General features: G+C 42.5%; 1 protein-coding gene across 3 annotated transcripts in view; it reads right to left on the reverse strand.

Annotated features, from left to right (window-relative positions):
- Nucleotides 1-6,227, reverse strand: part of LOC125738241 (protein bicaudal D homolog 1-like) — a 29,261-nt gene extending 23,034 nt beyond the window's left edge. Inside the window, exons 1-2 of one of the 3 annotated variants that reach the window (XM_049007019.1) lie at nt 6,118-6,227; nt 5,630-5,859 (exon numbers count right to left, since the gene is read on the reverse strand). In XM_049007019.1, the coding sequence (XP_048862976.1) occupies nt 5,630-5,845 (216 nt within the window). In that variant the 5' untranslated portion in view covers nt 5,846-5,859; nt 6,118-6,227. Of the gene's footprint in view, nt 1-5,629 lie in introns of all 3 variants that reach the window. The other 2 variants (XM_049007018.1, XM_049007020.1) reach the window with 2 other exon arrangements.
- Nucleotides 6,228-17,209: the final 10,982 nt, after the last annotated feature.

The raw sequence follows: 17,209 nt of genomic DNA on the forward strand, positions 1-17,209 counted from the left end.
CGAATACAATATCTGAGGCATTGATCCCTGTCCTGAGTAAAACTTACGGCAGCATTACTTAGCGTGCATGACTTCACAGTCTCCTCTTTCTTCCATTACCTTCATGATCTATTTATTAATACATGACTTCAGTTCAGGCGGCACCGTGTCTCGGTGGGCAGCACATCTGCAGGGGGGGGGGGCTTCATCCCCTCTCCGCTCTGTGTGTGTCTGTCTGTGTGCCATGTATTACATATGTGTGTGTGCATGCTTACATGTTCTCCCTGTGCCAGACAGGCTCCCTCCAGCATTCCAAAGACATGCAGGTACGCTATCAGTGTGTGGTTATATGCATATAAGTGTGTGTACATGTGCTCTACAAACGTCCTGCCCAGGTTGTACCACAGTGTTACCACCTTGGATAAGCTTTAAGCCAGCAGCGTTTGAGCGGCCTGCAGAGGTAATGATACTGTTTCTGTGCATTTTGCGATTAAAAAAAAAAAACTAAACAAATCTGAATCTGAAACCTATTTGGCAAATGGCTATAAAATCGGAGCCTCATTTTAAGGCATTAGTCTTCAACAAAATAAAAAAATCGCAAACTGCAATACATTTAGTGATGGTTTATAATGAAATAAGCTAAGTATCAATGATTCCTCACCTTTCCCTTCCATTGGCTGCTCCGTGAGACGCTAACCCAAATTCCAACGCACAATAGCAATATAATGATAGAAAAGATATTGTGTTATCCTCTATATCAATATACCATAAATATTCAATATAGGCTACAACCCAAGTCTTCAGCGATGTCCTCATTTTTTCTACAATTTTAAAATAAATTGCGTAGCCACCCTCAGCCCTCACTGAGGGCCCTTATTGGGTTGCAGACCCCCAAGACCACTCCTTTAGACCACCCATGGAGGGAACGACAATTACATTTTCGGCTTGGAAGAAATACAGGTGGTTTTCTAGGAGTAAAATCTATCTGGGTTCTTTGAAGGAGTCTGGGATGTTCATGTCTCCAAATATTGTTGCTGGTTTGGGAGTTTTAACTGTAGAAAAATATCATCGATAAAGGCCTTTAACAGAGTAATCAAGGTAAGTCGTGGTCATTACACACCCCAGTCTATGTCTATACATGGTCTGCCTGCTGCAGGCAGGTCTGCCTCACACAGATCCAGCCCAAGCAGTCCTGGCTGCCGAAATCAGATTTATCTAGAGGCAGGACCTTTCCTCTGGAAAATAAGACTGTGGATTTCGTTATAATAATTAGACCTCCGCTCTCACCATTAGCCGTCATCTCATTGAGGAAAAAGTAGCCAGCAACCTTTGGGAGACCAGATCTGTGCCACAACTAGATCAGCATCACAGATCACTGGGGCCCGTGGATTTACTCCACCTTTTAAAATTGAAGAAGGATCCCAGTCCCAAGCTGGTGTGAAACCAGGAAGACGTGTTGAGGGGTGAGGTATAATGGCTGAATCCCAGTAAGGATTTGGGATGGGTTTGTTTCAACCAACCAGTTGAGCACGCTGTGACTATGGCTCTTTATATTCAACAGGTCGGCTGAAACAAAATCTTGGTCTGGATTTTGGCTTTCTGGACAGACAGTGTAGTAGTTAGTGCCTGTCATCTCATTAGCATTAGCATGGGAAGGTAGCATTGAGGATCAGGGCGGGGCCACAAGGCCCCGGCTCCCACAATGTGGCTTCTGCTTTCCTGACCTGAAAATGAACCCACTCCATAGTGTTTCCTCCCCCGTGTGTGGGCTACGCTAACAGAAGATGCCGACATCGCCATGGCACCGGCCCACGTCCTGTCTGCTTCATGAAGCCCACTGCTGATGCTGGGAAGCCACCAAGAAAAGCGACCAAGTGTGACGGGAATCCATCCCTGTACCAGGGATCCTCAATCTGCCCTCAAAATGGCCAGCGGCTTAGAGTGAACTGACTAAAAACACCAGTTTATGTAGATAAACTAGAACAAAAAAGCATGTTTAAACAATCCTGAATAGCTCCTCCCATCATTTGGCAGATTTGCCCCGAATCAATACATCACCCCCCATTTAAAAGTGGCAGTGAAACAAAGATGTTTGACTGGTGCCATAAATGAGGGGTGGGGACTTGTCACAGCTGATGGCTGGGGGCCCACGGCATGGTAATTACACTGCGGACTGAACTGCTAATTGATACATCACCCATTTTCAGAAAGGCGTGATATTAATTGCCTCACTTTGGATTTATGCAGCAACCCTTTGCGGAGGCAAACGAATCAGAATTTACCATAATGAGGCATCAGGAGACAAGATTTGAACTAATTCCATGAACAAAACTGCCACAGAGAGCTTTGATCTCTCATGAATGTGACAGGACTCATTGAGAAAAATACATTCAGCAAAGGTGCTGTAATACCACACGGAGCCCAGTAAACAGACTATGGGGAAATCGCATCTCGCCCCTTGTTGTCCGACCAGTTATACCTATCAAAAATATTAAAGAGATATTTCTGTGCAAACACTCAGCAAGATCCTCCCGAAACCCTACAACGGTGAGCTTAGGGTCGAATCAGCAATTTCAGTTTCACTTTGGGGACTGGCAGGTATACAAACAATTTTCTAGGTAAAAAAAATCCACGTGGGTTGTTCAAATAAGACTCAATTCTCCTAGTATTTTTAGTGGCGTGGAAGTTCATACTCTGGAAAAGTATCGTCAATTAAGTGCTTTAAACAGAATAACAGTGTGATCAAAGTAAAATCCCCCCAGTACCTACATGATCTGAGCAAAACCAGGAACACCTATCAGCTACAGAGCTCAGAGTTTTCAATCAGTACATCTTGCTTTATTTCCTAAACTATTTCTGCTTTAAATTTAAGACGAAAGTGAGAAGACCAAAACAGATTCAAAATGAAAGTATTCCAAATCTCCGTGATTAGTGCTTTGAGGTTTTGTTCCTGGCGCCTGTATGAGTCACTGCTGTCCATTTCGGTGATTGCATCTGCTATGTGAGCAGAAATAGCAGCTCTCCCGCTCACCGGCAGAGTTTTATTGTTCCAGTGTATTGTTCTCAGCTCTGCTGAGGATGCTCACAGGAAGGCATCTCCCTGCCATCCTCACATTAACGGCCTCCACTTTACTCGGCCCCGTCTTATTAAGCTTCAGGCGTGGGTTTGCTTTTCAGCTTTTTACTTTCCCATAACGACCTTGGCAGAAGTGTGCAGTCAGCAGTCATCCTGTCCTCTGCTCTGTGCAGATTTGAAGGGTGCAGACAGGAAGGTGGTATTCAATGACATCTATGTGCCGGGCGTGACAGGTCTCCGTGATCTAATGGTGCTCACAGAACACGCAACAAAAACACTCGGGTGATCATTATACAGGCTGTGTGACAAATCAACGGCACAAAAACATTAAATATTAATGGAAAGACTTGAACCAGCGATGCAAACGGCTGCAGGAAAAATTCATGGTTGCGAAAAATAAACAGGCAAAGGAACTAACTTTTATAAATGAAACTTAGTCACTTATAATCCAGATATTACTAAGAAACTTTACTGCTTCAGTAAAAAACTAAAAGTATATTAATTAGATACATTATTGTGGCAATATACTAATTATTAATCTGACATCCCATGCAGGGTGTTACCTGACTTGTGTCTGTGATCCTGTATAGGATAAGCATTTCTGGGTGAATGGATGGCTAATTATTAATGCATTTTGAAGCACTTTGTAATGAATTTGCTCAGATTAATTAGAATTCATATCAAAGGGAAATAATTTGCCTGTTACCCACAATGCACAGCTGTGTAGGACCAGGACCCAGTCTAGATCACAAGTATGGACTGTACGGCTGAGGTCAGTGTTCAAGCTGCTCTGACATCGACTTCCTGTCCTTGCTAGACTGTAAACTGAAGACAATTTACTAATACGGGAACATTAACCTAAGAGCTTATTTCAACCAAACCCTCTCAGCACAAACACAGATTTACAAAGGTAATCAGAGTAAATCTGAATCACACTGAATGTTTCTCAGCATCGACCAGCACTGATGCAGATTCACTCGGGATGTACCCTCCCCCCTTTGTCTGCACGCTCCCTTGCTCACACTAACACCTTCAGGCTCCCCTCTACCATCTTCTGCTGCTTCGTTTCCTCCACTTCATCCAGCTCGCTCACTCGCTTCTCCCTCTTCAGAACCGAGCCAAAATGGAGACCGGGAGACCGGCTTGGTTAGAGGTGCGTTAAAAATGAAGCTCTGAAAACTAATCTGGTCATGTGATCAAAAGATTATAAACAAACTGCCCCAAATACACTGCATTCTGGGTCCTACAATAGATTTTTGATAGACACTGGAATATTCCACTTACATATCAAACTATTATTCAACATAACAAGGTATGTTTTCTTTACTACTTTGTGTAGAACATCTATTAAAAAAGTCAATCGATCCATGTTTGTGGCTGGGTCGGAGAGCTTAAAGGGGGCTGAAATGAAAATGAAGGGGAACAAGGAGAGCTGGGACCCTCTGCAGATGCATTATCTCTGTCAATCCTATGTGACCACAGTGGTTTCCCGGTTCAGGGTCCTGAGCCCTGCACTGTCTGTGCCAGGATATCAAGCTGCATCACATAATACCACACAAAGCGGACATATCACAAGAGTCATACAAGCAGAAGAAGGGCACCCACCAGAATTCCACGCAAATGGGACAGGAGCTTCAGCACCATCATTCAAACAATGACATTTCATGGAAATACACCAAACACTGTAAAATATGGGAGCTGTTCAAATTCAGGTTCGGGGTCCCTTTAGCCAACTCACATTTTAATGGGTTCGTTAAATTCGGAAACCATGATTGAAAAAGGCCCTATATAAACCGAACTATAAATAAAAGTGCTAGAAAATAAAGTTTATGATTATCCTGGTTTGGTTACTTTTCTGTCTATTTTCTACCCAGCAACACCCCTGCGGTATCGTTCTGATCCTGCTGCCCAAAAGGATTTCAAGCTATGAGCTGAACATGAGCACAGGCTAGGAAAAGCTTAAAGTGAGAAGAATCGTTCTCCTTAAGTTAGACTTCATGCATTTTTAAATTCATCTTGCCGAATTGACAGCTTGAATTTGCTTGACCTCTCGCTTATGACGCCTGATCTGAGCGCAAGACTAATGGGAAATTCGTGTAATGCCGATGACAGAAAAACTGTGGACTCAGGATTTACTATGCATTAAGACTCCAGCGGACAAAAAAAGCTTATTTACACGGGTATAAAGGCCACGCAAACGGGAGGTGCCATGCGTCTCTCCCGATGGGTTATACGCATACAAATGCGTGACTTCTCTTCTGCATATTGCATCAGTGATGTGCAGTCCATGTAAACTTTGTCAAATGATGCATGGAAGTATCAAATAAGAAGTTATTACTTAATGCACTTCAACCCCGATTTACTCATATTAAATGCAATGTTATGTCATATTCCATATTTAAATAATTTATTTATTTATTAATACTGCGGCTGGTGAGAGACTCACTGGCGCCCAACAATATGTTGGAATCATATTTGTTATACTGATTTAATTGAGTTGAATCGGTGCATATTTCTTTGTCAAATGGCGATACTAGAGCATCGACCCTAGCAGTGATGGGTAGAGGACACTACCTCTTGTAACTGCTCCAGCTCCTGCTTCAGCGCCTCCTGCTCCGACTCCAAATCTGCGTATTGCTGCTTTAAAGCCTGGTTCTCCTCCAGCACCACAAGACCACATTCTGCCGCTCGGATTTTCTCCTGGTTCGCCTCCGCAAGCTCTCGTGTAAGCCGCTCCACCTCTGCCCGGTAATGATCCACGGTTTCCCCACATCTTCCCCCTGCAGCCATCGCCCCTTCTCTGTCTCGCCGTCCCAGCGTTGGTTAGACAGAGAGGCGGAGGCAAAAAGAAAAAAAAAACACTAAAGCAAACGTTACCCCGGTCCCTTTCAAGTGCGGATGTAAACCGTGATGCTTAACAATTAAATAAATCCCATATTTATCTTCAACCCCAAAATGCGAGATCCCCTGGACGAGGTACGGCTATATTCATTTAATATATTGTTTAAAATGTGCGTTCATTTCCCTTCCTGCGTCCTCTCCTTTAACTTCAATTTCCGAACCTTTTTTCGTTTCTTTTTTCTTTTTTGCTTATTCATGGGGAACTGGACGCCATCTCTTCGGATAGATTGAAATCTAGACGCACAACTCTGCCTCCATCCTTGGGCTGCTGACGTCAGTCCCAGAGGCATCTGGCTAGTTAACGCCGGAGAGGAGAGCCCTGATTGGCTCTAATATATTATTCACTGAAAATACATATTAAGCTACTATAATTAATATTAATTACAACCATAACTGACTGCTTGTGTTGAGATATTATTTAATTCCCCTTGTAATACATAATAAAAAAGAAAGTCTGAACCTCACATAAATGTTCCTATTTTAATACTGCACAAAAAAACTGTACAATCATACATGTCTTAGTAGCGGTTTGTTTCTGAAGTGTTATATTAATTTATCAAGCTAGGGAAATACATGAAAATCGACCATATATGTATATAGAATCCAGCGCTAAAAGTCTAGGGCGCTTTGCTTTGGATTATAGATACAGCTTCGACTGTAATGGATGTAGACTACCAATAAACGAAATAAGGTAAAACAATATTACTCGTGAATGTGGTGGTTTCATAATTACTTCTAAGACAGGTACTCGGTCTGCGCTGACATGGACGAACAATATGGCGCTCATCTCTAACGTTTCCCATGTCTGGTTATAAATATCGTAATTTGACATATTTCCCCACCTATCAGTTGTGCCTGATGGTTTGTGTTGGAACGCAATCTGATGCATTTCAAGCAGTTTGTGGCAAGTGAGGGAGAGAGAGAGAGAGAGAGAGAGAGAGAGAGAGAGTCCGCATCTGAAACGGAGTGAGTGTCCCGAATCAATACCGATATTCTGCGTTGGATTTAGAGCACTTTAGTTACCAAGTAATTTAAAATATATTTTACTGCAAGTTTGTACTATCACAATATCATCCTAACGTTCATTATACATGTGCAAATACTTATTATTCAACCAAGACTCATTCACTACTATGTGCTAAGCACATTTGTCCAAGGGCGAGTATGTGTGCTAAATAAACACTAAATAAAATTAAATTTATTATGTTGTCTTTGTATAACAGTGTAGCTCCAAGTTAAAGATTTAAGGGATATACTGAATCTGACAATCCCTGAATTATTTTGCTTGGGTTAAACATGCTTATACTACAACATGTGTTATAGTGTGATGTGTGTGTGTGTGTGTGTGTGTGTGTGTGTGGGGGGGGGGGGGGGGGGGATATATATATATATTACATTGTGAGGTCAAAAGTCCTTGGGACATTTTTTTGATCCACACAAGGGGAAACTCAGTTTTTATATAAAATTTCAAATGCAATAATCCATCCATTTCTGGATACTGCTTTTGTTACTTGGATGTTTGGATACTGCTATTCAGAGTTGTGGGGGGTCTAGAGCAAGGCAGGGAACAACCCAGAATGGGGGTACAACCCACCACAGGGTGCACACACACACCTATGGGTAATCTGGTAACTCCAAATAGCTTCAGCAAGTTTATGGACTGTGGGGGTGGAACCAGAGTACCTGAACGATACCCGACGACAGCACAGGGAGAACATGCAAACTCCACACACATGGAACCCTGGCAGAGACTTGAACGCTGGTCCTGGAGGTATGAAGTAACAGTGCTAAGCAGGGCACCACTATGCCACCCCCCCCAATGCAAACAACCTACTAATAATGCCAAAAGGTCTTGTATTTTGTTTGGTTACTTATGGTTAAGGTTGGGGCTGGGTTGGGGTGAAGGTGGTCATTGTTGGGATTAGGGTTTTTTCCATAGAAATGAATGGAAGATGTGTGTGTGTGTGAGTGTGTGTGTGCGTGTGTGTGTGTGTGTGAGTGTGTGTGTGTGTGTGTGTGTGTGTTTGTGTGTGCGCGCACAAGTACGTGAGCCATCGTCTGTGCGTGCGTGTAAATACGCATGAACATTCGGGTTGTGTGTCTGCCGGAGGGAGTTTCTGGTTTACGATCTGTTTACTTAAGCGTATGAACTTCGTGGACACTCCCTATACCGTAGCTTGTCATAGATGCATTGAGAAGCTACCCTTTGTCACTTCAAGGAAAATATGTAATTTAAAATATTACATTTAAAATGATGCTGTGCACGGCAATAAAACATATGATGTGAATAAACCTTTTTAATTGATTTGCTTTCTCAGAGGACGTTGGGATGTACGTGATAAGTATTTGATAGTGCATGGACCATTAGAAGGTTGTAAAGAGAGATAAAAGCAGGGTGAAGTTGGAGTCAAGGCAAGACCGGCGTTGTAAAGAAAGGTGAACAAGAATTCACTGGAACAGTCGATGTAATACTCGAGTCATGACTACCATAGATATACCGCATTTCCACTTGTATTCAGACCCAGGGTGATCTTATGGTGAGCCTTAAGCAGCAGACAACAGATTTTCTCAGTTCACTTATATTAAAAACATTAAGGTAACATAGGGTATCTACCTGGTAACTAGCTAGCTAGCATCTGTTTTGCAAGAAAAATAGTGAAATATCACACTTAGTGTAGCCTAAATAACGGTAATGTCACAGTGGGCCGGCCCTGTTCAGTCAGAACATTACCGTACGTGCAATCCAGTGTTACTATCACTACGACAAGGTAGGTTGGGAAAGCAAAATTTAACACACGTGGTTGAAGCGGAAATCTGTCATGCCAAACTCTGGTTCTTTATTTCACGTCCCAAGCACTTCTTGAACAAATGCCCTATACGTAGATAATAAGGAATAAGCAATGAGGAAGTAACGACAAACTTTGCGTACACACTTCCTCGCAAATTTCTCTGACCTGAATCTGAATGGACAGGTGTACAGTGCGGCGAATGTGTTGACACACTCTTGTCCATGAGATTTCACCCCTTGTTCTATGGACTTCTGTGGGAGGTGAAAGTCACTGATATGACTACATAGTCAATTGTCAAATATCTTTCACAACAACTTCCTGTAGGATGAGGTTTAAAATGCTTACGGGCTAGTAATCAGTGCTGAACAGGACAGAATAGCTGTGATGTGGCAGAAGACTGAAAAGTCTCAATGTAAGCCTACATTAGGTATCGATAGATGGAAGGAAAACTGACACCAACATAAATGTTCATGATGAAAAAGTTAACCTACACAGTTAAGTACCTTTATGTCAGGTTAAATACAGCTAGTATTTAACATGTTCAGCTCATGGAACTGAAATAGAGCAGTTTAAAAGACTCCTTCTTTAAAAGTACTTTTTTTTCACAGAATTTCAACGCAGACTTATGGAGGATCACAGAAAACTCACAGCCTGGGGACATTGACAGACAGGAGATAAGTGGAGGAACTTCCTGTTTTGCATACATTTCCAAGCCGTGGCTGACCGGCCAGTGAACCTCTGAATTAAGATAAAGGAGAAATGTATCTATATAGACTCATAAACTCATTGAGCAATAATTAGACATTTTGTCAAGAATTGGCATTTACAGCCGCCATAACCAGTAGAACATCTGTCGATCAATGATATGATATAATAAATTTACTTCACTGCATTCGTAGTTATGTAATGACACTGTAAGTAGCGCCTTAAACATTGCTAGCCATGTCTCTCTCAGCCTGTCCAATTTGTGTTAATTATCAGATAACCAACTTATATTTCTAATAAACTTATATGCACAAAGGTTACAAATTCATATTTATTCACAAAAACAACAATGTAATTTGAGCTTTACCAGGACCTCAGAGAAAAACACCAGTTCTTATTTTAATGTTATTATCTCATTCAGAGACTTAAACACAGCTGACCAAAGACAAACACTGGCATGTAGCGATGCAGTACAATCGACACATAGATGGAAATTTCCACTCATAATGATACAGCATCGTCGACATGGAAACTTCGTTTTAGCTGCGTGCAGTGTTGTGCACTGGACGATGATCAGATCAATAGTTCACACCTCGCATGGTGCCCCAGTGGGAGTCAGTCACATCGAAGCAAACCCATGGGTAGGTCACAGGGGGGCTAACTGAGGTGTGCATGGGGAGCAGGGGGAGTGGATGTATTATGGTAGGTGGGCGGAGCTTAGAGGTGGAGTGGGAGAAGTGTCCAGGGGGTAGGGCTAAGTCCAGGATACCAGTCTTGTGGGCGAAGGGGATGGACCAAGGTAGCAGGCCACAAAGAGAAGGCGGACAAAAGCACCTGTTCTGTGTAGAACAGAGGAAGATGGATTTAAAACATCACTTCACTGTCGACCACTAAACCAACACAGCCATGATAATTGAGTATCAATGGAAACTAATATAAATAATTGTTATAGTCAGCATACATAGGACATGCGAGTCTCGCTAACTTGTCTACAGGAAGGTGCGGATTCAGACACTGGATCGTCCCCTGCGAGCTCTTCATCGCCTGGGCTGCCCTTCGCCTCACTCCTGCGCCATCTTGCTCTGCGGTTCTGGAACCAGATCTGAGCGGGTCGACATGAGAGTTGGGTCAAGTGCCTGTTAACGTCATCATTTCTATTCTGCATGAAGACATACCCAAGCGCACACGCACACACACACAGTGGAGACCGAGTGTCCAGATTCAACATATAGACATTTCATCACATTTATAGTAATTGGAGAACCTGAAGCTTAGCTTTTGGATTGGATTGGATTTACCGAGTCCAAAGTGCACACAGCATTCAAAAAACAATGACTGCCCTTTATCTATGTGTATAATCTTTGTTGTGTCACTCTTCTCTCCCATTCATTCTCTATAACTGTAATCTCATTCAGCTGACACTTTGACGTACCCTTCTGTTTTATTAACCTTTTATCCACCCATCCCTCTATCCTTCCATCCTTCCACACTGTTTATCCAAGTCAGCATCTTTAAATATGTATTCATTGTAGTAGAATGAGAAATATGATTGAAACAGTCTAAGAAAAGAAGTATAGGCATTTATTTTAGATATTTTAGATGCTTTTTATTCCTTTAAGGATATAAAAGTGGGATGAATATTGATCCTGTCAGGAATTGTTCCTGCCGTAACTGTCATGCAGGTGTCGCAGGCCGTTCCATCCTTTTTGCTGTGTTTTGTAAGTATAGCATCCTTCTGTGTTCCTAGCTTGTTCCCTTGCTCTCACCTGCTTGCTGTGTGGCCAAATGCGCTAAACGGGTATGTGAAAATAGTACCTCCCTTTTGCCATGGGTTGGAGGCTAGCTTCAATAATGCTGGTTATTTTAGCTACCAGTTTCCCCAGTAACATTATGCACTTATGTTTATATCTCTATATTGGTTCACGTTTTTTTGCTCTTGGTTGTGTTACGGTTGTGTTATTATGACTTGCTTCACCCAGTTCCCAGTTTTTCCTAGCGTTCATTCCCTTGTGTTTGCTTCATTGTTAATTATCCACTTCTGTTTTTTGTCTACCCTCGTTATCAGTGTCTTATGCGCCTGCCCTTGCCCTGTGTGCTTGTCAGATGCTTCCTTTGTTACCCACATTCGACGATGTTCTTTGTGCCGTTTTCCTCGTCCTGGCGTTAGTCTTTCCTACCTGGTGTCACCTTCCTGCCTTGTGTTTTGACTCCTCACGGTCCCTTTTGTTTTTGGTGTTTGTTCCGTTTATAATAAAATCCCTTCTGTAACGGAGCTGCTCTGTGGATCAAGGTGCCTTCAGATCTGCTCCAAATGTATATTTGTCATGTAATTTGTACAACATGTGGACATCTATTAAAATGCCCGCAAACTACAAAGCCTCTCATTTGGATGTAGCCGTCCTGCCCCCTTACGTACCTGAACTCGGCCCTCAGAGAGCTGTGTACGTGTGGCCAGGAGGTCTCGGGTCAAGGCGTCGGGGTAGTGTGTGTTTCTGAAGACGTTCTCTAGCTTCTCCAGCTGGTCTGGTGTGAAGGTGGTTCTTGCCCGCCGGCCGCCCTTCCGTCCCGCTGGGCACACACCGTTACGGCTGTTACCGCATCATCACCGGCCACATTTGTGTTATTCTGACTGGTCCCTTATCAGTGCTGCCTGTATTTCTTTACTGAAATTAGTTATTCATAATAAACACTGAAAATGTTTCACCTACTGTGATAAAGACATTATATCACAAAATAGTGAAATAAGAGATGCCCTGTAAGTTACATCCAACATCTCTGACATGCCAAATTAATTAATTTCCATAAAAATGTTTGAATGTCTTGCCTGTGGGAGCCTGGGGGGGCATGCCCCCCTGCCCGTTCCCCTTTGCAGTCCCCCAGCTCTCTGCTTCGTCTCCTGGGAGGCCTGTATGGGTGAGTGTCTGACTGTTTGCCAGGTCAGGTGGGGTGCTCCCTGTGACGTGATCAGTGACTCGGATCTCATGCAGCACAGTGCCTCTCTCCAGCTGCCTCTCTGCGGACACACAGTGAATCCTTAAACAATTTCCTCCGGGATAATAGAAGTATTCTGATTCTGAGCAGATCCGCGCGCTAATACACTCATCACTGATGTCCCTCATGAAGCAGAGAAGCTGAAGCATTCAAAGGTACATTTATACAATCAAACGTAGACCTGAACTTACACAAACTGTCTGGATTCAAATACAATTTATAGCCAAACCCCACAATCCTGGGTTTTGGAGATATATGAATAATATTTCAGTCAAAAGTTACATAAATTAGGAAGTATAACTGAAAAATAGAGCAATGCATTTGTCGTGGATAACTAATATTTACAAAAACAATACATAAACTCAGTCTTGTGAGATCTGAATACCATAATCCACCCAGATTTTTACAGTAGTGGTAGGAAATTTCTATTATACATGTTATACAATACAAGAGTAACACAGAAATGTACTCTTTTCCACAGTCTTAGATGCAGCAACTTGTGGATTCGTACCTGAATGGGTAGCTGGCCGCTGAGTTTCCTGTACCTTTTGTACTCCTACGCACACAGCAGGAGCAATCCTGCCGTGCTGCCTGGCCAAACACGGTTTCCGTAAGATTTCCTCGATGGAGTGAGACAGTGTTCTGTGAGAATTCGGCGCTTGGCGGCCCAGTGCATCCCCATCCACAGTTTGAAGTGGTCTCTGCCTTTCAGGATCCGGGATCGACAGTACCATCACGATGCTCTGCTCTTGCCTTCCTGTCAGGCTTGCTCAGGCCATCGGAGTTTGAGCCTTGTAGCAGTATAAAGTCTCCAAAGTGATCTCCAGAGTCCTCTTCTCATTAAAATAAAAAAATCCTACTGTTGTTCTCCCCCATTTTCATTCTGATATGTTCTGAAAGTCACTATACTTCTCATCCACTTGCCTTTCCTCCTCACTGTCAATCCCTCGTTTTCTTCTTCCTCCTCTCTCATTCCATAATGGCATGAACACTGTCAAGTGACCTCCCCCCCCCGATCAATTAGGTGAGTCCGGGGATTACTGTATAACCAAGGTGCCAATAAACAAGCCCTTGATTGTGTTTAGACTCGTTCCTCTGCTCAGTTATCCTTATCCGTCTCTTTCTTTGTCATCTGTTATCTGCATCTGTCTACTGCTAACGTTACTCTGCCTTTAAAGTCTGTCAGCCTCTGTCTACTGCTAACGTTACTCTGCCTTTAAAGTCCGTCTACCTCTGTCTACTGCTAACGTTACTCTGCCTTTAAAGTCTGTCAGCCTCTGTCTACTGCTAACGTTACTCTGCCTTTAAAGTCCGTCTGTCTCTGTCTACTGCTAACGTTACTCTGCCTTTAAAGTCCGTCTACCTCTGTCTACTTCTAACATTATTCTGCCTTTAAAGTCTGTCAGCCTCTGTCTACTGCTAACGTTACTCTGCCTTTAAAGTCCGTCAGCCTCTGTCTAAGGCTAATGTTACTCTGTCTTTAAAGTCTGTCTGCCTCTGTCTACTGCTAACGTTACTCTGCCTTTAAAGTCTGTCTGCCTCTGTCTACTGCTAACGTTACTCTGCCTTTAAAGTCTGTCTGCCTCTGTCTACTGCTAACGTTACTCTGCCTTTAAAGTCTGTCTGCCTCTGTCTACTGCTAACATTACTCTGCCTTTAAAGTCCGTCAGCCTCTGTCTACTGCTAACATTACTCTGCCTTTAAAGTCTGTCTGCCTCTGTCTACTGCTAATGTTACTCTGCCTTTAAAGTCCGTCAGCCTCTGTCTAAGGCTAATGTTACTCTGTCTTTAAAGTCTGTCTGCCTCTGTCTACTGCTAACGTTACTCTGCCTTTAAAGTCCGTTTCTGTGGCCACGTTCAGGGCGTTCTTCATCACCCAGTGGCATTTTAGCAGCACAGTTTAAATACATGACTTAAGACAACAGCACAAAATGCTATTGTTGCTGTTATTGCGAACCTCAGTGACCTCAGTACTTTCAGTTTTATTCGACCTGAATTAGTCCTGCTGTTTGTAAATTGGTTCCTTCTCTTTGTAAACTGTGATACCGCTGTGAAATATTTGTGAAAAACGTTTTTTTATTTCAGCTAACGTTTGTCTCCATACCTGGACACAGCATAAATATGTAAGATTTGCATATAACTTTGAACATATACACCTTTAAGGTAAGTTCCATTAAAGATTGTTTTCAGGGATATTTAGTACAAACTACAAAACTAGTAAGTATTAAAGTTCACATGTGAGCAGTGCACCTTTTAAATATACTATGCCAGTGTTTAACTTAAAAACTTGCACTAGTGATGCACAGGAATGCATCTAGCCCATGTACAGACTCAAATCTAAAACTTGTGTGTTTCCACAAGCAGGTGAACCCTGAGCTTACATTGATAAGATTGCTGTTAAATTACATACATTGCAATAATATCAACACTCTCCCTGTTTATATCCTTTCAGCTGGTAATTTATTTAGAAGCTCCTGAAAGCATGAGTTCTTAATCCGGCCCATTCTGAACATTTAAACTCCGGCTAAAATTCACCTTAAATGTGAATTGGTAATTAGCGTTGCTCAAACTGCTGCATTTTTTATGATAGGCATGACATACACACGTGAGTCTGGTATCTCTTAAGCTTCTGGCCTCTTGCTGCCCTTTAATACTCAATTTCAACTTTACTCCACAATGTCATTGTTGCTGATCGTACGCTAAACGGTGCCTCCTGGTGTCAATTCCATGTATTGCATTGAATTGGTGCAAAGCTGTTCCCCTGTATTTGGATGGAGTTCCTCTCCATCTAGTGGCAATAAAATTCAAAAAACCTGATCCATTCAACCCATCCGTAAGTGTTTACCTTAGTCAGTACCTGGTGTCTAGTCCAGATAGCACAGGCCGCAAGTCTGAGGTATAACTGAGTTGGATGCCAGTACACTGCAGGACACACATAAGCAAACACAAAGTCACACACCTTATGCATGTCTTTGAACTTTTAAACCGAAATCAGTTGAAGTATTTGTTTGGTAAATATGAGAAATAATCCAGCATTTGTTGATTCTGCCTCAGGATCTCTGCCCATTGCGATGTGTCTGAAACCAGTTTGCATGGGAGCCGACCATATGGATCCGTTATGAGATGCCCAGATCACCTCAGCTGACCCCTCATGACCTGATCTCTGAACTCCTCCTCCTTTAACAGAGAATGAAGCCAGAAACCCAGCAGAGGAACCGTATCCTGGCCACTTGCACTCATGATCCATCCATCCATCCATCCATTTTCCAAACCGCTTATCCTACTGGGTCGCGGGGGGTCCGGAGCCTATCCCAGAAGCTATGGGCACGAGGCAGGGAACGACCCAGGATGGGGGGCCAGCCCATCGCAGGCACTCATGATCATGTTATTTTTGTCATAACCCGCAGCTCAAGACTAAGCCAATGTTCTGAGCTATGCATCAAGAACAAAGAGCGGCGACTGCTGAAGCTTTGAGGCTTGTATCATTCTCAGAAAAACACATGATCAATGACCAACAAGGTCTCACTTCCCACAGAGACACCCTATTGAGGATGAACAATTGATGCAATTGTCTTGTTACTTTTCTACCTATATAAAAAATATAGCCACCAAGAAAGAAACAACATTCTCCATTTTGGACATATTTTAGTTTTTTATTTGGTACCACTTTACAATAAAGCTACCCTTTGCCACTTATAAATGGTAGTAACCCATTAATAAGAAAAAAACTGTGGTACTTTATAATTGTCTAGTAATGGTTTACAAAGTGTTACAACCTAATTAATAACCTGCTTATAAACCATTCGTAATCCCTTTATAAGGGTAGCCTTATTGTAAAGTGGCACCTTTCATTGGTTAAATTGGTTGAGCCTTAATGTAGAGAAACATTTTTTTTCCTGAATAACAATCAATAAAAATGCACCATCCCACATACAGTCACATCCACTGTCCTTACTAAGGTCTCAGCCCCAGTTACAGAAGCACGTTTATTGCCCAATTGAAGCCCAGATATGTATCTTACAAAATGTACCTCTTCCATCATTTTAGTCAACACAGTCAGCACATTATATACAGATCTGGAAGAAAATAAGAGATCACTCTATATGTTTTAAATCCTGGTTTAATTCTGGTTCTGCTGGCGGAAATTTACACTGACCGGTAGGTTGCTTCCAGGTTCAAAATTTCCAATCAGCAGTACAACAAGGTGAACAAGGTGAAGCAGGAGATGAACTTGGAATGAACAAAAACCAGCCGGGTAGAGGGCAGAAAGCGACTTTCTAATGTCAGCGATGACTGTCAACTTATTCAACAGTTCCTTGAGGATGACATCAAGTGACCTTTGAAACAAATGGGAAGCATTGAGTGGTGTAAAGTGCACTGCTAGGACAGTCCGTATCAGCCTCTTAGAAGCAGGACTGAGGTGTCCTATAGAGGGAACGAGAAGCAGTGAAGTATCACGCTGCAGTTTTTCACAATAGCATACCCATATATTGAGAAATGAGTGAAAGGGACTGGTATATCTCTGAATCGTCTGTAAAAATGCCATGAGATTGCTTTGGAAGTAACCAAGTCCGTAATTCACTCAAGTCAGTTGTCAATCTGGTATGCATATGATTTGTAAATAGTCAGGCATGTTGTGTCTCCGGAATGAAATCATATTAATATGGTGACCACAAGTCATCTGAGCGCAAGTCTTGGAGTAAAATGAGTATTTAATCCCAAATGCCTACTGAAGGCGACGGATAAAGCATATATGAGAGGCGCTGAC

Source organism: Brienomyrus brachyistius, chromosome 3, assembly GCF_023856365.1.
Source record: "Brienomyrus brachyistius isolate T26 chromosome 3, BBRACH_0.4, whole genome shotgun sequence".
NCBI lineage: Eukaryota > Metazoa > Chordata > Actinopteri > Osteoglossiformes > Mormyridae > Brienomyrus > Brienomyrus brachyistius.